This window comes from Quercus robur, chromosome 5 (assembly GCF_932294415.1).
Source record: "Quercus robur chromosome 5, dhQueRobu3.1, whole genome shotgun sequence".
NCBI lineage: Eukaryota > Viridiplantae > Streptophyta > Magnoliopsida > Fagales > Fagaceae > Quercus > Quercus robur.
In genome coordinates, this window is record NC_065538.1 from 56056082 (window position 1) to 56077929 (window position 21848).

General features: G+C 34.3%; 1 protein-coding gene across 1 annotated transcript; it reads left to right on the forward strand.

Annotated features, from left to right (window-relative positions):
- The first annotated feature begins 11243 nt into the window (after window positions 1–11243).
- Window positions 11244–14749, forward strand: LOC126728398 (probable serine/threonine-protein kinase PBL21). Its single transcript, XM_050434224.1, has 5 exons — window positions 11244–11468; window positions 11588–11738; window positions 11923–12050; window positions 12152–12284; window positions 14305–14749. The coding sequence occupies exons 1-5, from the start codon at window positions 11244–11246 to the stop codon at window positions 14745–14747; spliced, it is 1080 nt and encodes a 359-aa protein (XP_050290181.1). The 3' UTR covers window positions 14748–14749.
- The last annotated feature ends 7099 nt before the right edge of the window (window positions 14750–21848 follow it).

Below are 21848 nucleotides of genomic sequence, written 5' to 3' on the forward strand. Positions count from 1 at the left end.
TGGAGAATTTCCAACAGAGTGTGTCTTGTACAGAATCTGTCTTGGAAATAGGAATTTGAAGAATTGAGGAAGCCTGATGAAAATGGTATAAACTCCTAACCAAATCAGCCTTCCAAGTCCTAGTATCATGATCAATCAAATCTCCCACAGTGCCAGTAGGGAGGTGATGCTGGTGAGCACTAAAGTTTGAATGAGGAAACCAATCCTTATGGTTTAGGGGAATATTAAACCCATTCCCAACCCTCCATTTCCCTTCTCTCAAAAAAGGATGATCAACTTTGATGATGTTTCTCCAAACCCATGAATGGTGCGGTTTAGCTCTATAATTCTGAATTGAACTATTAGGAAAATATCTAGCCTTGACAGTTTTAGCAATGAGAGAGTTAGGATTCTGACATAACCTCCAATATTGCTTGTTAAGCATAGCCTAGTTCAAGGTTTTGAATTTCTTAAGCCCCAAACCACCCATTCTCCTAGGTTGACAAATCCTATCCCAATTAATGAGATGCAATTTCCTTTCTCCATAATCATGACCCCACCAAAAAGCACGAATAATAGAGTCCATTTTACTACACACAGCATCAGGAACTTTAAAACAAGAAAATGAGTATAAAGGCAAGGATTGAAGAACAAAAGCAATTAGAGTTGTTCTACTAGCTTGAGACAATAACTTCATTTTCCACCCTTGTAATTTTGCTTGCAATTTGTCAACAAGAAATTGAAAGTCAGCAACCCTATTACCTCTTAGTTTAAAATGGACTCCAAGATACTTGCTAGGTTGTTGAACCAAATTGACCCTGAGGGAATTAGCAAGACCTACCTGCTCCTCCAAAGGCATGTTAGGAGAACAGAACACATCAGATTTAGCCAAATTTATGGTTTGACCAGAGATAGAACAGTACCATTCCAGAATAGATTGGAGATTTTGAACAGAATACTTATCTTTCCTGAAAAATAACAGAGAATCATCAGCAAACAATAAGTGGGAGAAAATCAAACCATTTCTGCCAACTTTAACATCTCTGATTTTCTTGAGATCCTCAGCATGGGTTAAAGAGATGGATAAAATATTTGCACACAAGAGAAAAAGATATGGAGACAAAGGGTCTCCTTGTCTAAGACCTTGGGAAGGTTTGAAAGACCTAGTCATACTTCCATTTATCAACAAGGTATATTCAACAGTAGTAACACACTCCATGATCCACCTAATCCACTTGGGCTCAAACCTCATTATGGTAAGAACAGCCTTCAAAAAGTTCCAATTGACTCTATCATAGGCTTTTGACATGCCAATTTTCAAAACCCCATAGCTATCCCTCTTCCCCCTCTTTTTCCTAACCACGTCAATGATTTCATGGGCCAACAGAATGTTATCAGTGATATTCCTACCCTTGATAAAAGCATTTTGAAAAGGGGTAATAATACTATCCATAATAGGCTTCAGTCTATTGACAAGAACTTTAGAAATAATTTTGTAAAACACATTGCATAGACTAATAGGCCTAAAATGGGACACTTCTTCAAGGTTGGGAAGTTTAGGGATGAGAGTAATGAAAGTATGATTAAAAGCTTTAAGAAGGGAACTCGAATGGAAGAAAGCTTGAATAGCATTACACACATCAGTTTTAATGATCGACCAGAAGTTCTGAAAAAAGAAAACAGGTATACCATCAGGCCCAGGGGCCTTGTGAGGCCCCATTTGAAAAACTGCCTCTTCAATCTCCATGTTGGATATTCCCCTATTGAGTAAAAGAACTTGCTGATTAGTGAGAGAAGGGATAGGAAGCCCACGAAGTTCCTATAAAATACTCTCCACAGTTAAAATGGAATTACAACTGAAATTTCTTTGGAAAGAGTCAATAAAAATCTGCTCAATTTCCTCATGATTGTCAGTATAGTGCCCATGGTCATCCTTAATTTGAAGTATTCTATTTCTGGACCTCCTTTGTTTAACCACAGTTTGGAAGTATTTAGTATTCCTATCCCCATGTAAAAACCATTTTGTTCTAGCTTTTTGAGCCCACATCAACTCCTCCCTATTCAGAAGTTCCTCCAATTCCTCTCTATAGACTCTTTCCCTCTTTGCATCTTCACAAGTCACAATAGAGTCCTGTAACTGTTGCAATTGACATTGTTTCCTCTTAATTTCAACTTCCACTTTACCAAAGACTGTTTTATTCCATTCTATGGCCTTACGCTTAACATTAATGAATTTGTTCCTCAATTGAGTAGCTCTTGACCCTATGGAATGCAAATCCCAAGCCTGATGCACCATCTCTGTACAATTCTCATGGTTTAACCACATAAGTTCAAATCTAAAAGGTCTCTTTCTAAAGGGTGTTTGAACTTCAAGGTCCAGAAGAATTGGGCCATGATCTGATCAAACTATTGGGAGATTCCTAAGGGAGTAGAAAGGGTATTGATTAACCCACTCCACACTCCCAAAAGCTCTATCCAACCTTTCCATAACAAAATCCTCATCCTCCCTATTATTCATCCACGTAAATCTCTGACCCGAGGCACTCAAATCACATAATTGCAAATCCCTTAGAACTTGCAGAAATTCCTCAGCTCCCGGAATGGTCCCATTTTTGAAAGAGAATTTTTCCTCCTTATAAAGGATTTGATTGAAATCCCCAATACAAAGCCAACTAGGATGCGCCCATTGTTTTAGTGTTTTCAATTGTTGACACACCACCCCTCTCTTAGAGTGATCAGGATGTCCATAGACAAAAGTGATGGAGAGGGGGCTGCCTCTGTCATCCAATAAATTGACATGTATGAGGTTTTGAGAATCAAACACTACCCTCAGGTCCTGTCTGGGTAACCAAGCTAAAATAAGACCACCACTCAAACCCACCCTAGAGACCTCCCACCCTCCGAGAAACCACATTTCTCCCACACTTCCTTCCCTTTACCACTAGCTAGACGAGTCTCCATGAGAAACAAAAAGTCAGGTTTAAAATCAAGGGCTTTTTTCTTGCACTGTTGAACTGCAGAGGATTTGCCCAAACCCCTGCAGTTCCAGCTCATGATCCTCATTGTTGATGGGGAAGCTGATTAGGGCCAGCTTCCCAACAACCCTTTGGATTACACAGTAAATTCTCAACATTCGTAATAAGACAAGAATTATATGAACAATTCTGATTGAGAGATGAGTAAATGGTACCTTCCTTTGAAAAAGACCCACAAAGTAGTTTCTCCCTAATGTTCCTCCCAATCCTGCCCAGCTCAGTACCAACTCTCTTTTTAGAAGGACCACAAATGCCAGGATCAGTCCTAGCTGAAATAGAAGGAGATTGACTGGAAGCTGTGTTAGAGTCCTCTGAATTCCTAAGAACATCCAATCCCGTATCAAGGCTAACTGATTGGACCAAGTTAGGTATAGCGTTCCGTTCATGCAAATTCTAAATAGGACTTTGATGTTGGGCCGAGCCACCAACATGAATAAAAGAAGGCCCATTTCTCATAGTTCCTACTGCAGCCCGTACTCTGGCCCTTTCCTCTCTGTTGAACACAGGATTGTTAAGTCCATCAGGAGACTCTGGAATTTGACCCCTTTCCTGTGCTATCCCACGTAACCATTCCGGTCGATTATCATTGAGTCGATCTAAGTTAAACAGCACAACCGTCTCCGAATCACTTTCAGTAGCTAAGGAAGACCCTGTGGCCTCCCTTAATTCCCCATTCGTCAAAGACGGATCTATACCATTGACCCACATCTCATGCAGAGAATTATTATTTTGATTCTCCTGGGTTGCATGCATGCTAGTATTTGAATTCGGACTTGGGTTAGGCTCAAAAGGAGGGTTTGCATGCAGGTTTAGGTTCGGGTTTAGATTGTGTGGAACATCTGAGGATGAAATTGCAGAGTTAACAGGAACAGGTGAAACATTCCCTCTATTGATAGACAGGGAGAGAATGGCTGTATGTAGATAAGCCTGCCCAGAGTCATGTTGACAAGGTGAGGAGTGAGATATGTGGTTAGTAGAGTTACTCGGGTTGGGATTAGGATCAAGGACCGATTGTGGTGCAGGGTCCACAGTACCATGCGAGGGATGCTCCTGAGGGGGATTAACACCATCTGTATACCCAAATCTTGCTTTTGTAGTCCAGCACCTCCTCTTATTAAAATAAGCTCTCAATTCATTATGAAAATGAGGTTCAAGAGAATCATAAGCATAAGGAACCTGATGTAACCTTTGAATTCTCTGCCTCTGACGGATAAGCATGCGCTCCACTTCATCTAAGCTCTCACTACACTGACTTCTAGTATGTCCTATGAGTCCACATTGTGTGCAAAGTTTATGCACTCTCTCATATCTACATTGAACCCAAGTCTCAGTACCATCATCCAACCGAAGCATAAACCCCGAGACTACAGGCATCCATGGATTCAATCCCACTTTTATCCTCATAAATCTTATATTCCTAGGCTGACAATCTTCCCAATCAATTTTCTCAAAAGAGCCAATCATTTGGCCCATTCGTTCAGCTAACTCAGGATATTGATATTCTAAAGGTAATCCATGAAGCTGAACCCAGATAGACACAAAATTTAAATGCAATTTGCTCATTACCAGATTTGGACGCCATTTCTCCAGTACCAGCAACGCACCATCTATAGACCAAGGCCCCTCTGAACACATATACTCCAAGTCTTCCATACTCTCAAAATGGATCACATAAAAGGAAGAATCCCTTCCTACAACAGTCACTGCCCCTCTAAGTCGCCATGCAGAACGGATTAGATGCTGAAGATACGCTATAGAAAACTTCCTATAGTCCAATACAAACCCCAATGTGCACTGAGACCAAAAAAGGCGTTGCATGTGGATGGATTCAGGATCAGCTTCCAGCAATGGGCCATGCCTTGCGAAAGGAGCTTCAAGATCGTTACTACTCTGTGAATCCAAGTCGGAATCCTCAGCAAAGGGGTCAGCACTTACATCTGAACACATATACTCCTAAAATTCATTAAGTAGTGTTCATAACATTTTCACAATTTACACTGAAATTTTTTATTAGATAAATGAGACTTAACTATAAACATAAATAGGTCATACAAATAGCGTAAGAGATGAAATTCTTTATTAGATAAACGAGGCTTAACTATAAACATAAATATAAACGAGACTTGACTATAAACGTAAATATAAGTGGTAGAAATGAAGAAACCTCGTGCAAGAATTATATCTCTGTGCATGGTTTTCCTCAAAAAAAAAAAAAAATTCCCTGTGCATTGTTCAGAGTTGACTCTAACTAGTTGACTCTGCATGGTTGACTGTGACTGAGAGTGATCCCTTGCGCTCATGGAATTTTCATATATTGAGAGATTTACCAAATTCAAGATTATCACACCATTTTTTTTTCAAAGTACTCCTTCATCGACTCATTGAACATCTTCCCAATAGCTTCAAGATCTTTCTTCAGTGACTCAAGTCTCACATTTAAAGCTTCACTTCCTTTGGTACTTTTAATAAGATACTTCATCGTTATCCTTGACTCTCTAAGCAAATTTTTTATGTGATGAATCATCTCTATAACTCCGGTGGCATCGTTGTCCTGATCTTTGTTTTTGTTAGCCATTGAATTGAAATCTCTACAAAAACAAAAGAAAAAGAAGGACGGTTTTGAGAGCTAGGGAGAAAGTGTTAGCCAGGGAAGCAAAGTTTCAGATGGAGAAAGGGAGAGCCAAAATATTGAGAGGATTTTAAAGGAACCGGAAATGAAGGCAAGGGATAAATATTGTGGGCACCCAAATGGGATTTCATATTAGCACGAAAGTAATTGATTTTACATCATATTTATATTATTATATTATTATATTTTACATCTTATCTTCATTTCATCTTATATTATATGATAAAAGTTGGAGAAATACTATATCTACAACATTTTCACAGCAACTCCTATGTGGCAGGTCGTTACAAGTTGTTATTGGTGGGGTAGAAAAATAATTTCAATGGTAAATTCAAATTAGAACCAATAACAATTAACTACCTATGATTTGTTGTGAAAATGTTGTAAACGTAGCATCTCTCTAAAAGTTGAGTTTAGAAGTTGTGATTGCGACAAATGGCGGCACCAAATTGAAGAAATTTTTGTACATAAAAAAAAAAAAAAATCATATCTTATCATATTATATACTATATAATAAAAGTTAAGTTTAGAAGTCTTAGTTGCGCCAAGTGGCAGCACTAAATTACAGAAATTTTTGTACATTTTTTATTTAAAAAAATAGATATAAATTTATTTGTTCTTATCTTTTTCTTTTATAATTTCTAAGTTGATAAAAATCTTAATTTGATTACAATATAAAATTTTCATTTAATCCTATTATTATTAAGAGTAGATAAAATCTTATCTCCAAAATGAATGAATCGCAACTCCATCATTTTTTTTAGTTGATTTTTTTTGAAGCCAACCCCATCATTAATATATAATTAACTACACAAAAAATAATTTATGAATTGTACTGTATTCATCTCATACTGGGTATTAAAAATTAGTATTTTAAGTTTTATCTTTTTTGAGGAAACAGAAAGGAAAGTTTTTGGATCTAGCTCTCTACTTCTTTTCCGGTAAGAATTACTCCGGTAAAGGAAAATTCTTAGATACTCTCAAAGTATGAATAAATAGTGCTCCGTCCTCTCACATTTATAATGGACCCTACTATGAATTTAATGAACGAACTCCACCATAAATGTGAGAAGCGGGCGCACAATTCTCCATACTCTAAGAGTACCTAAGAATTACTCTTAAAGGAAAATATAGGAGAGATAATCCTTTAATCAATTCCATTTATATTGCTTCCTTAATATATCTTTTGATTAGTTTCCTTTGGAGTGCAAGCACTAACACCTGGCTAAATAACTACGCAAATAGTGCGATGATGAGTTCATGCACCACCAACAATCAGAATTCACCTTTAACAAAGTTGGACAAGGAATTTTAAAAAAATAATAATAAATTTAGTAGTTCATTCATTACTTTGTAATATCCTTGGGGCATAGTAGTGAAGATGCAAAGATGGTTGCAATAGGTTTGAGAGATTGGAGTTCATTAATTCTGCTTTGTATGTGATGTCTTTGGGCACAGAGTTGAAGATGCAAACATGATTGCAATAGGTTTGAGAGATTATATTTAAAGCTTTATCCGAAAATATCATAATAAGGGTGTGTTTGGATACTGCTTATTTTGCTGAAAACTGAAAACTGAAAACACTGTAGCAAAATAATTTTAAAATGTGTGAATAGTACCGTAGAACCCATTTTTAATAAAAGATTTGATGAAAAAAGAAGTTTGTAGATCCCGTGAACAGTGTAAGGGACCAGGGGCGGAGCCAAGAATTTTTGTTTGGAGGGGCCAAGTTGCGGCACTAATATATTTATCAAGACAACCCTCATATACATATATATATATACACACACACACGTTTTTTTATTATATATACACGCTTTTTTATTTGATAAGTTATATATATATATATATATATATATATATATATATATACACACTCACCCAAAAAAAAACTTAGTATTTTCAATGAAAGTTATGTTTGATGACGATCTTTATAAAATAAAATTTATTTTTTCCATATTCATAGTGAAATTCTTAAAAAGTTTTATTTTAAATACAAATTATCAAATTTTATATTAAAGTAAAAAATCTTTCAATTGAACTAATGAAAATTTCAAAAACATGCAATTAAAGACATTAAAATAAGTTAGGCTCCAAACATATTTAAAGCTATCTTGCTCTAACCTATTATGTGTCAACTAAAGACATTTCATGTGTAGTTTTAGTGACAAGATTTTTTTAATGAGTCGATGACTTGTTAATCGCCACATAACGGGTTAAAAAAGATAAATTCAATCATGTTTGCTACCAAACTTTATCAAATATTTAACAAATATAAGAGCACATTTTACAATAAAAAATAGAATTGCGAAAAATAAAGTTATATCTCTATAACTATTAGACCAATTATTTTTTTTAAGAGCATCATTGGACTAATTCAAATATTTGGGAGGGCCAACTCTCATTTTTATAGACTAAACTTTGAAAATATTAAAATAATTATATATATATATATATAATTTAAAATTTTTCAAAATTTTGGGACCTTCAACACAACTCCGTCCTTGCACGGGATCCACTGGAAGTGCATTGGCTTTGTTGAAACACACTTCTCCAAAAAAAAAAAAAAAAAAAACACAGACGCAGGATAGTGCTTTTCAACACTATCCAAAGGCACACTAAGCAATTTTTTTATTTTTATTTTTATTTTATCTTATAGTTGATCAAACACAAATTTAGAAAATAAGTGGGGCAGAATTCAAATCCAATGCTTCACACAGGGATTAGAAATTGCCACTAAGATAAAATGCAAGGAATGATGGATAAAACTTTGTTATTTACTTAACATTTTTTCTTTTAAAATCAAATATAGAATATATAAATATATATATATATATATATATATATATATATATATATATATATTATAAATATGACTGTGGTCATTAAATTGTTAAATTGTCAAACCCCACACACACACAGATAGAGATAGAGGATGAGATCAAATAATACAAATTGTTGTTCAAATTGGAATGCAATTTATTTTCTTAGGCCTGTAAGTAAAAGTACCTACACAATGACTTCAATACTATCATAGTTTTTTTTTTTTTTTTTTTTTTTTTTTTTGGGTGCTAGTTTTCATTACACTTTTAACTATTTTGGTGGTTAGCAGCTACATAAATTTTATTGAACAAATACACAAAGAGGTTTTTTTTTTTTTTTTTTTTTCAGTGTCATAATTTTTCATTCATTCTAATATGAGGTTTATACGTTTTTTCACAAAACTTGCACATTTAAAACTACTAATACGGCCAGAAGTGTCATAAGGCTAGCTACAAAAATTGAACATCAAAATAACATTCATTTTTGGTAGTTAGCCTTATGACACTTCTAGCCATATTAGTAGTTTTAAATGAGCAATTTTTGTGAAAAAACATATAAACCTCAAATTAGAATTAATGAGTGAAAAATTATGACACTAAACCAAAAAAAAAAAAAAAAAAAACCTCATCACACACGCGAAACGCGTGTGATGAGGCTAGTAGATAAATAGTAGTATAGATAATGTCCATGCTAGGTACGTCCTCCTAACCAATAAAATGCTATCATTTATGCAAATGTGACATCACCTAATGATTTTTTTAATAATGGTCTGCATTATAATTTCGGTAGACCTAATAATTTATCATAGGCTATAGCTCCTTAAATTTTCAAAATTTCCACTGATTTTTTTTTAAATAAAATAGAAATTCAACTTTAACTTAATTTAAGTGTATATATATGTAAGACTCTCTTCTAAAGACTTGAATCCCGACCTATGCCCCACACCCGACAAACACTTATACTTAGAGTGACCATCGCACCAAAGGTGTGCAGTGATTTTCCATTGATATTGCTGATAAAATGGGAAAATTTTATGATAGGGAAATGAACTTACCAGTCCCCCAAATTCTGAGATAAGAAAATATCCAAAAAAAAAAAAAAAAAATTCAATTGATAGTTGAAACAACCCATATAAAATACAATCCGGCCCATAATCATCTTTACAAATCCAAGCACCAAATCTCATCCGCAATATAAGGAAAAAGAAAAAGGATCCCTTCAAAATTAGGATTCCTCTTCTATGTAAATCAGGAATGAGTACTCATCCAAATACAAACACATATATATAGAGAGAGAGAGAGAGAGAGATCTAATGTTACTTGGAAAAAAAAAAAAATTTCTAACCCAGACGTCGCTGCAGCTTCTCAACACTTTGCCTCCACAACTCAACTCATTGGTTGTACTATAGGCACGCAGACTCAACGAAAGTGGCCGTTGTATCTCTCTCTGTTGGTATGTTTTGAGTGCTTGTGTTTAGTTTAGGAGTTTTTGTTTGGCCTTTTTTGCCAAATAGCATAATTTTAGAAAATATTTAGAAAAAAGTATGGGTCAAACTTATTTAGTTATATAGCATTTTTTGGGAACTCAAGTTTATTAGACTGTTATAAAGGACAAGTAGTTGATATTTGTAGTACATCCTGTTTATTAGATTTAAAATATAAATAAATAGTCAACAGCTAGCATCTTTTTATAATCTACATTTTTTTTAAAAAAAAATTGATATTTGTGGCTGGCTTGTTATGGTTGGTTTGATGTTTATATTTGATAACAACGGTTTGAGTAATTGTATTATTTTTTTTCCCAGAATAAGTTACTGGTATCTGCTTGTTTATTATATTATATAATTATATTTGATCAGGTATCATGTATGATTATTTTATTGAGATAAATTTACACAATTCTTTGGTTTTGTCTAACTGCACATATAGAAATTACTAAAAAAAATTAGTTTAGAATCAATTACAAACTACCAAACAATTGTGTAATTTCTAACTAAGCAACGACTCTCTAGACAATATTATAGCAATTTATTATAATTTAATAATACTAATTTTTGTTAATTATTTGTTTAATTGATATTAATGGCTGGACCAATTAAATTAAATTATTGTTATAGACTTGTTTATTAAGAAATTGAAAAATTACAAGATACAATATTCAAATTTTCAAATTGTGAATAATTTATGGAGAATCATCTATCATTGATGCATATTTTAAAAGAAAAAGTGTTACAAACTTTGCTCAATCCTTTATATCAAATATTGAAACTTCAAGTGCTAAAACACCTAGAATAGCTCAAAGATTTGAACCTAAATAAATAAATAAATAAATATTGTTCTCATAAAGGGATTGTCATGTAATTTAGTTTAGAATCAATTATAAATGATTTTAATGCCAAGAAGGAGTGCAGGGCACAACTTTGTTGAGTCAAAGTTAATTTATGAACTAAAGAATTTTTTTTTTTTCACTTAAGAAATTTATTATATTTTACCTTAGCCCTACTTGGAAAAAATCTCTAACTCTGCCACCGGTGCCAATTGAGCTAAAAGGGCTCTTGGTTGTGTGATTGGTTTCTAGTATGACAATTTCCATTAATATGACTTGTTGCCCAATGCATACTTTTATATATATATATATATATATACACATATATTATAATAATAATAATAGCAAGTTGACATATTATTCCTTTTAGCTGTGCCCTAGGATTATAATCATACTGTAAAAATGTACTCTTAATTAAGTCATTAATATTGGATTAAAAAAATTATGCAGAGATGGATTTTTCTGCTGATTGCAAACCAAAAAAATATTGCTGGAGGGATTTGGAACTCCTAACCAACTCCTTTAGCGAAAAAAACTTTATTGGAAAGATAAATTTCGGGAAAGTCTATAGGGGGAAAACTCAGCAAGGTCAAGAAGTTACTGTCAAGATATGGCTTCACCCTGATGTTGGAAGAATTGCCAAACATTATGCTAATTATGGTCTTACCAGACTGGAGGTATGTATATACATTACGCATGTTTCTTTCATTTATTATTTACTACCGCTACCACATGTTATGTTCAAAAGAAGAACTGCAGAAAATTAAATTGATTTGCTTCATCCTTGTTGTTGTAGAGTGAATGCATTTTTCTGACACATCCAGATGTTGTAAATCACCCCAATTTGGTAAAATTGATTGGATATTGCTGTGAAGCTGAAGATCACCACTTTGGTGTTGTCTATGATCTTATATCAAAGGATACTCTTATCAACCTCACTGACAAAGGTAAGATTAGGTGTATATACATATATATATATATATATATATATATATATTATAATCTTCGTGTATTGTGACATTTTAGCTGTTTGTTCATCTGACTCATGCATTACATACGTATGAACTTTAACCATTGATGCCCATTTCCATCGAAAAGACTAAATGAAAAGTGCTTTAATTGCATTTGCAGATGATTTAACATGGAAACAAAGAATGCAGGTGGCATCTGCGATTGCACGTGTGCTTGAGCATTTGCATTGTCAGAATCCCCCTTACCTACTTCACTTTGTTCACCCTGCACTTATAATGCTTGATCAGGTCATCTTTGGTTTTCTTCCATACTTTCAATAGACTCACTTTTGTTTTATGAGCAAAAGGATTCTAAAATTTGGTGTGATTTGATCTTCATTGTTTCACAGGATTTCAATCCAGTGCTATTCGACTTTTTTATGCTAACTGGTGGAGCTCTTGGTGAAAAGCAGCATCTTCTGAACCAGGACGTCATGTTAATCTCAGATGTTCCCTATTTAGACAGCAGTTTTTTCAAGACAGGTATCTCCATTTTTGTATTAATGTATTTCAGTATTTAAAGCTGTGCATGTTCTTTTTTGAGGCATTAATTACTTGCGTTCTGGTTGTGGACGTTTTTGTTTTGTTAGACTTTTTGACTTCTAGTTATAGGATTTGTTTGGAAATAATTTATTTTGCTAAAAACTAAAAATTGAAAATAGTATAGTAAAATAATTTTTAAATATGCTCACCAGACGTTGGTCTTAAAAAAAAAAAAAAAATTCATCTTAAAAAAGAAAAAAAAAAAAAAAAAAGGCTGAAAACGCGCAAACCTTACCAACAAACGTAAACATGAACATACTATCCAAACCGGACTATAATAAGTCTTGGTCAACCATCATAGATTTTGACTGGTTGTCAAGTGGAACTTGAAATGAATGACGCATTAATTGTCTTATCTGGAGTCAGATGAATGAAGTTACATTATTTTGGCTTTGTGTGATGCTCACGTTGTGGTATGGTGCTATTAAAATTTCGGTGCAAGATGTATCGGATCCCCTCATTATGTTTGATGCCTAAGAACCCTAGTTTATTCTGTTTTCCTTCATCTCTTTACTTCATATTTGCTGTTTTACAGCTTCAAGTTGTTCTTCAGCAACTTCAATTGTTCTCTACCTATAAGCTCTTTCACTTTAACGTCTAAGCATCAAAGTGAGATGCCCTGAGAATTTATAGTATGAATTTCTCAATTTTCTAACACCTAATTACTACCAACTAACTAGCTTTACCTCACTTAATTTCTCAATTTTCTAACACCTAATTTCTAGTACCAGCCTGTCAGCAGTCCTTTTAATAAAGTCTTTGGTGCTGAAACTGAAACCCTGATGACTTCTTAGTTTCAAACCTTCTGTCCTCTTATCATTTTGTTTTCAGATTCTTCCTTCTATCTCGTCTATTTTAGCCTCCTTGTGATTTGTTTAAGCTCTAACTATCTCATATCCTAACATGATATGAAAAAGCTAAATCTCTTGTTTACATACTTTTTAAAACTAGGAAGCCTTTGATAAATACTCATTGCCCCTTCAACTAGCATTCAAACATATAAATCCAGAACAATATTTCAAGAGTAATAGTCATAGCTTTCAAAAGTAATAGTTATAGCTTTCAAAAACTGCAACCTAAAATCTGAGTTTTCTTGATTGTTTCAATCCCAAGCCATATTTGCTTGATTCAACGACTTTTAAATCCAAGTGCACCTATTTTTACAGTTAAACACTAACCCTATTCGCCCTGCCAGAGAAACTGGGCAACTAAATTCAGTTATGATGATTTGGAATGTGGCATTGGGCCAATGGCACTTAGTGGTGTATTTGGCATTAATGGAATTCCTGTACATTTGAAAGGTGAACTTACAGTGCAAGATATTAAGCTCTTAATACTGTAACTTCATACAAATTGATAGTTGCTACTAATTGCTTTACTTTTTCTTCAATATTGGATTTTTTGAGCTATAAAACATTAGATGTTAGCAGGGTTTTTTTTTTTCTCATGTTTCCTTCTGTGTACTAGGGTGGCACACACTTTTTGTGCACTTTTAGAGAATGTTTATTACTTATGTATATATATTAGCTAGGTCAATTAATTATGCGACATGAACACTAGGTGACAAGTTTGAATATTCTATCTAACTTGGATGTAAAGGGTTTTGTCTTTTTGGTTGAACACTAGCGTTGATGAAAGGCCTGATGACCTACTTTGCTGAGGAACGCTGGGAATTTATATTCTTTGGAGTCTACGTATCAGGTTTATAGTGTTCTATATTCTTTAGTGGGCAACCATTTCTCGGATGTGCAAACCATAGGAGTGATTAGGAAGCCTGACTGTGAGTGTGAGACTAGGTTTACCCTTTTGTTCTCTTTTATTTCCTGTCTCTGTTTGTTGTTTAAAGTTATGTTTTACCGTAGAATAATAGCTTGGACCCATGAGTCTTTTGGCATTCCAATTGTACTTTCCCCCTCTCTTTTAATTTTACTATAGTACTTACCAAAAAATTTTGTAACAGGAGAGTGGGGGCCGAGATCAGATCAGTTTTCATTTGCTATTGTACTTATTGAACTCATATGTAAACATGCCTTCGGTGGGGAGAAGTGGAAATATTATGATCAACTACCTGAGTTATGGGCTTGGTCAAAATACAAGTATTCTGGCTTCCAACCAATTGACTGTCCACTCGTGCATGAGAGCCTGAAGAGAGAACCTGGATTTCATGCTCCTGATGGAGTAGCAATTACAAAGTTGATATTTCGTTGCGTGGTCTATCATAAGATACGCCCCACGATGTCACAAATTGTTCAGTTCATGGAGGGTTTACATCTTTTCACTGGGGGTCTTGGTGGAACAGTACTGGAAGGTTTATTAGATGAGTGGGATGCTGATGAATCTTCTTCTGTGAAGAAAAAAAGAGGATGTTTTCATTTCCCTTGTTTGGTTAGGAAGAAGAAGTAAAGAGAGAAAATAAAATGTTTGTGGAGGACCCATGAAGGATTTCTCTTTCATCTAATGAACCAAACAAGGAATTGTTTGTAGGTGTGAATTAATTATCACCATGGAAGTTTATTCTTAATAATGGTCTTTATTTATTTTATTTACCCGTATCTTATTTATTATGTATCTTACAGTAATTCATTGATTTATTTTTATTTTTAACCTTATAACTCTAAGAATAATGGATTGTTTACGGTGATGTTATCATCTATGTTGTCATCTATATATACTATAAAACTGAATTTTTTGACTTTCTGTTAACTTCATAAATGTTGCCACATCAGCTTTACTAGTTCCACAATTTTTCACATCAGCATTTTTTATCTTCTCAAGTAAGTTTTATTTATTTTTAAAAAAAAAACACGATTGGCCTCTCTCACAAAAAGAAAAGGAGAACAAGCATGCTACTCCTAACACAAAAACCCTAGAATGCCTAATTTTTTTCAAGGAGACCATAAGGAGCTTCTATGCTAGAGCCTATCCTACGCCTTGCTTTTTCTTGCATCCTCAACTCCCACCTAACAAGGTAGAGCCTTTTCATTCAACCACACAACTGTTGAGTTTTTTGTGAGTTTGTGCATGGTGGTGGTGGCCTTATAATTGTGGGATTATATTGTGTTTTACTTTTATTTTTTGGGATTTAATCTTTGAGATGATTCATGATTTACTTTGTTGTACACGGATGTGTTGATGTATGTGGTGGTGGTGGTCTTGTAATTGTGGGGTTATATCATTTATTATTATTTGGATTTTATCTTCAAGATGATTTACAATTTACAGTTATTTGAATTGTGGGATTAATTCTTTGATTTTTTAAGGATATTTTTATGTTCATGAACTATATCATTTTAACAATATTAAACATGTACTTTGGTATCAACTAGTGTGAGATGAAATGGAAAATACAAAAGAAAACCGTAGGGAGAGAAAGAAGGAAAAATATAAATAAAATATTTGGTATTAGCCTATAGTTACTTACCATTTGGTATTTGCTTGTGAAATTTTTGTAGAGCATAAGGTAGGAAGTAAAAATTTTGCAAAATTATTGAAGCAGGAGGCTTGAGCTTGCTGGAGAAGGGAGAGACAGCAAATAGAAGGACTTGTAAGCTAGGATTTTTTTTTCCTCTTTTTTTTTGTTTTTATTTTTAAGTTGTATATATTTGAATTGTAGTGGTTATTAAGAATTAAGACTTTCATTGGATGAAATCGGAAAATTTATATTCGTGAGAAATAATTTAAAATGTTTTTTTTTTAGTATAATATATATATATATATATATATATATATTTTGTGGCAAGTGAATTATTTGGTGCAAAACCAAAAAGTCTAAATCCAATATATAAATAAATTGTAGGGACACGTTTTGCAGCCCAAGTCCAAGATGTATGAGATCTTGGCCCAGTGAGCCCAATACAATAAATTTGTAGAAAGTGGGTTAAAGAACTAGACCCTAATGAATTTGACAACGGCTAGTATGGATTTAAATGATGATCAAACAAGAACAAGAAGCACTGATCTGAATCAATTCACTGTCCGAGGAGGTAAGTCTTTATATAAATCAACTAGACTGAATACAAGTATAATTTTGATGGCTACAGTGTTCACTTTCTATTTTTCCGATCCCTTCCTCACGGGGGGTCTCTTATATTATATAGCTCCTTTTGGACCATCTTAATCCTACACTTATTGGTCATTTGAGCCCTTATTTGAGTACATGTCCCATCAGACACTCTTTTTGGCTTTCTGTGAGTTGTGGTAGCCAAGGCAGCACTGTTTAGAGGCCTTCTCCACATAAATGCGGCCAGAAAAGTAGCTGCAGTGCATTCAATGCGGTGGTAGCAGTTTTTCCTTAGATATTTTTGGGTTCCCCCCCCCCCCTTCTCGTATGTTCATGATGCACGTCCCTATCACTGGAGCAACATGGAAGGTCACTCTGATCATTGGAATACATATTTGAGTTGTACTTATCCTATCCGAAGAGATATTCCTCCTCGGACAACCTTCCTATTTGTATCTTTCTCATTAAATTCTGAGTCTGAACCGTTCATTACCATTCGTTTCTCCTCAGACCACTCACACTCTCGGCCAAGGCCCAAGGCCCAAGGCCCAATATATAATTTGGGTCCTTAATCCTACATAAATAATGAGAAATCATTATATATTTTAGAAATATATGGTTTAAAAAATATGTAAGCTAATGCCATGTACAATTTCAATCTCTTCTCAAATAATATATAATTTGAACTGTGTAATTGTATTTATTTTTAATTATACCCGCACATAGAGTTACACATTACTCTAGTTATAATAATGTTCCGTTTGTTTGTATTTTCAGCATTTTGATATTTACGTGTGAAAGTATTTCAAGGGATAGGTGTTTTTGTCTCACATAATCATCTCATGTGAAAATGATGACTGAGCCGTGAAAATGATAACTCGAGTTTTACCTACATGTGAAAATTATAAATATAGATATATCACGTAGACGTGAAAAGGATCATTGCCTAAAGATACTACTTTAATTTCTAGGGCCGAGCTATTTCAATTCTTTCGGTAAGGCACATTTACAATTGTCTGAAAGTAAAAATCCTCTTGTATATAGTGTGTCACACATGAAATAGACATCCCATTGTCTAAAACTCCCTAAATGGAGCAAGGTGTATAATAATAATAAAATATAAAATAAAATATATATTTATTGACTTATTTTTTTAAAAGTGGCCGGTGTGTGTATATATATATATATATTATGAATGCTTATTGGAAATATAAATAAAATGGAAAAATTAATCAAATCTTAACAAGAATATTTTGACAAATTTGTTACTAACAATAAATAAATAAATAATAGGTAAAAATCTCACAAATGAGTAAAAGTTTCAAAATGAGTTTGAACATAATGAGATAATAAAATATAAAAATAACAATGAAAATAATTATAATTATAAACAAGCATGTAATACACATAACAAATATTTAAAAAAATAATTATAAGAAAATGAAAAGTGCCAAATAACATATATTCCGACCCAAAAAAAGTATTGAAAAAACCTTAGTTAAAATTATTGCATCGAGCCACATTGTCAATTGTCACCTTCAAGTAGGTTTCAAAGCCAAGAATGGAAACCAAATAATATAAGAGGGATGATAATTTTCCCCACCTCACTCCGCTCTGCCTCGCGTGAATTTTCTCCTCCTTGCAAAGATGGTAGGATATGGATAGGTTTAGGCTTTTTAACCCTACCCCACTTTTATTAGTGTTAAAGAATTAATTTGTATTGCTAAGTATTTAAATGCATGAATATTAAAACTTTTTATTTTATTATGATATTGTCTTATTAAACATTTTGGATAATATATTATTTAATCCTTACTAAAAATTAGTTTGATTTGATGTAATAAATTTAATGGTAATTTTAATTATATTTATATTAATGAAAAAAATTTATAAATTAAAAAAAAAAAAAGTGTAATAAGTGTAGCGCGAGGTGTGACAGATTAACATGAAGTAAAATTTTGCAAAGTAAGAGGAAAATAAAGCAAGACAAAATCATACAGGCAAGAGTGAAGATGGCATCCACCTTGGCTAGCCTCATCCTAACCGAGAATAATAGAAACCATAATCAAACAAAGCAAGAAAGCATGGTTTTGAAACCTAGACCGTTTATAAAACCGAAAAAAAGAAAGGTTCAAGATTTTTAAGGTTGGGTCGAGGTTGAACCGTAATAAAGTCATAATTAATTTAATAATTATATAAATATAAATAAATATATTAAATTAGTAAAATATAAATAAAATGGACAAAAATACTCCCAAATAAATATAGTGATCTATTTTTAAATAAGAAATATTAAATTCTAAGCAAACATAATAAATAAACAACTATATATAAGTATAGCAATATTATAGTTGATTTTTTTAGTAAAAATATCATAGTTGGTTCAAAGCATTCGCATTGAGTATCTCAAAAAATTTAGCATTTAGCATCTCAAAAATCTACTTTATCTATTTTAACAACTCACTTTACAATACACCCAACATCAAAGGTTCTATTTTATCATACAACACATTAAAATAATATAAAAATAAAATAATATATCTCACAACAATATACAATACCCACATCCAGTTTTCATTAAAAAATAAATAAATAAATAAAAAGCCATATCTAGCCATAACTAGCACTGCCTCAGCCACGTTCAGCCACTGTTACACCTCCAACCACCACAATCACAACAAATTGCAACCTACCACATCCAAAAAAAAGTATATATAATCACCCAAAACCACCATCACCGCCTCCCACAACCTGCAAATCAGAACCCCACCATGAATTAATCAACCCACACCCACCTCTCAGCCACCTCGATCAACCCAACCACCAAAATTAAAAACCATTGAAATCAAAACCCATCGAAATCCATCAAACCCCACGAAATCAAACCCCACAGATATCAAATCACAAAACCCACTGCAGCCCAACCATTGTAGCCCAGCAACACCTAGCACCGTAGAGGAAGAAGAGAAGAGCTTGGGTTTTTTGGGTTTGGTTAGAGGGAGAAGGGCAGAGCATGGATTATTGGCAGCGTGGGTTTTTGGGTTCGGTTAGAGGGAAAAGGATCTTCGATTTTTGGTGGCATGAGTTGAGGGAAGGCATGCAGTGTAGGAGAAGGGAAGGGAGCTTGCCAGTGTGGGTTGAGGGAAAAAGAAAAGAAAAGAGAGAAAGGACTTTGTGGCATGCATGGGTGGGGATTAAAAAATTGATATTTGGTTTTAACATTTGGCATGTTTGATGTAGAAGGTATTTTGGTGTTTTGGATGTCAAATATAGCATTTTAGAATTATAGTATCCTTGATAAGAATGCTCTTTTTTTTTTTAGAAGGAAATAAGATGTCATTAATAACCAAACAAAGAGTACAACAAAGAGAGTTCAAATACAAGCCAGACAACATAGCTAAACAGTACACATCTCAGATTGAATTAAATAAGCAACCATTAGGGGGGTGACTCCTCTCCAGATATGCGAACTTGCACTCCTCCAAGCATATTGGGCCAACTCATGGGCAAACTTGTTAAGGTCGCGGCTTAGATGCTTGAATGAGCATGATTCAAACATATCCCGAGCTTGGATGAAATCCTGAATGAAGTGGCCAAAACTACTCCTTATAGCTTTGTCATTAATGGCTTGGATGACATTAAGTGCGTCTGATTCAAAAATAACTCTAGGCAGCTGCAATTTTGTAGCTAGCAGGATTCCTTGCTCCAAAGCCATTATCTACACGAGTTCTGCAAAATAACTGGATTGTAGAAACTTGCAGAGACTAGCAATTGGCTGGCCTTTGTTGTCTCTTACAATGACCCTAATGCTAGAGTACTTGTTTTGGTCCAAAGCTCCATTAACATTTATTTTGTAAACTCCTTATGGAGGGGGTTCCCATCTGGTGGGGGAGATTATGATATAGGAAAGGTTCGAATCAGCAGCACTTGAATAGTCTTCCATTGAGCTTTTTGCCATATGCCAAGTCTGGAAACCTTCTTTGTTGTAGCCTGGGCCATTTGGTATAACAAAAATAAGGTTGTCCACAATGAAATGTACCAAATGGCCCAAGCTACAGCAAAGAAGGTTTCCAGGTCTTGGGTATACTTTTGAGTGAGGATAAGTATGGCCGAGTCTTGGAAATTCAAGCTGTTTTGACTGGCTCTTAATGGATTTTCAGCCCATAAATTCCAAACCTAAGTGGTGAAATCACATCTTAGGATGGCATCGGTGATATTTTCAGGTTCAGAACCACAAATTGGGCATGTTCTGCTATTAGTAATGCCTCTGATATTCATGTTTTCCATTGTGGACAGCCCATTAACATAAGCTCTCCAAGCAAAAATCTTCATCTTTGCTGGGAGGTTTAGGTGCCAAAGCTTCTTCCATAACAGCCTATAGGGATCCCCCGAGGAGCTTTCCTCTTTTTCCCCTGCGTCCATTAACTTGTGGGCAATATAGTACGTGCTTTTGACTGTAAACTCACCACAACTATTCCCCAACCATATTATTTTATCTTCAGGTAGATTATGGCTCAAAGGGATTCTGAGAATTGTTTTAGCTTCGAAGGGGAGGAACGTCGCTCGAACCAAATCAGTTTTCCACCATTTTATGATAGGGTCTATGAGCGAGGAAACCATTGGGAATTCTGGATTGCTGTTTGGAGGGCTAATGACTTTATAAGTGGATGGATTTGGCATCCATCTGTCATCCCATATATGGATCCTTTTTCCGTTGCCTACCTTCCCTTAAGACTTCGAGGCTGTTGTAAATGCTTCTCCAAGAGTATGATGTAGAATTGCCAAGCTTGGCATTGAGTACATCACCTATGGGGAAGTATTTGGCCCTAAGAACACGGGCAACAAGGGAACTTGGATTTGAGAGGATACGCCATGCTTGCTTGGCTAACATGGCTAGGTTGAAAGCTTGCAAGTTTCTGAACCCCATTCCTCCTCTAGCTTTCAAATTACACATCATTTTCTAACTGATCCAGCACATCTTGGATTCTTGTTACTTCTAACCCCATCAGAAATTCCTCATCATATTTTCCAAATCTTCACATAAACTTTGAGGTAGTTGGAAGCAACTCATGGTAGACGTTAGGATTGCTTGAGCAACTGCCTTAATGAGGATTTCCTTACCTCCCATAAAGAGTAGTTTACCTTTCCAACCAGCTAGTTTGTGCCCCACCCTCTCCTTCAAGGTAGCAAATACCTGTTTCTTGGATCTTCCAATAAACGATGGGAGACCTAAGTATTTGGAATGTCTTGAGTCTTGTATGGGGCTAAGGATGGCAAAAATCTCTTCTTTGACCGCCTGAGGTGTGTCTGGGCTAAAGAACACTGAGGATTTTTCTGTGTTAATTTTTTAGCCAGATGCTTCTTCATATTTTTGAAGGATTTGTTTTAATTCTTGACTCTCTTCGGCATTTTCCTTGCTAAAGAGAGTGCTATCATCCGCAAAGAAGAGGTGGGTGATTCTTGGACAGCCTCTACAAATTGAAATGCCCATCCATTGTTGGTTT

Coding starts and splice junctions, on each gene's coding strand:
- LOC126728398 (XM_050434224.1), top strand. CDS start 11,244: ATGGATTTTTCTGCTGATTGCAAACCAAAAAAATATTGCTGGAGGGAT. Junction 11,739..11,922: donor TATCAACCTCACTGACAAAG/GTAAGATTAGGT, acceptor TTGCATTTGCAG/ATGATTTAACATGGAAACAA. Junction 12,285..14,304: donor CAGCAGTTTTTTCAAGACAG/GTATCTCCATTT, acceptor ATTTTGTAACAG/GAGAGTGGGGGCCGAGATCA.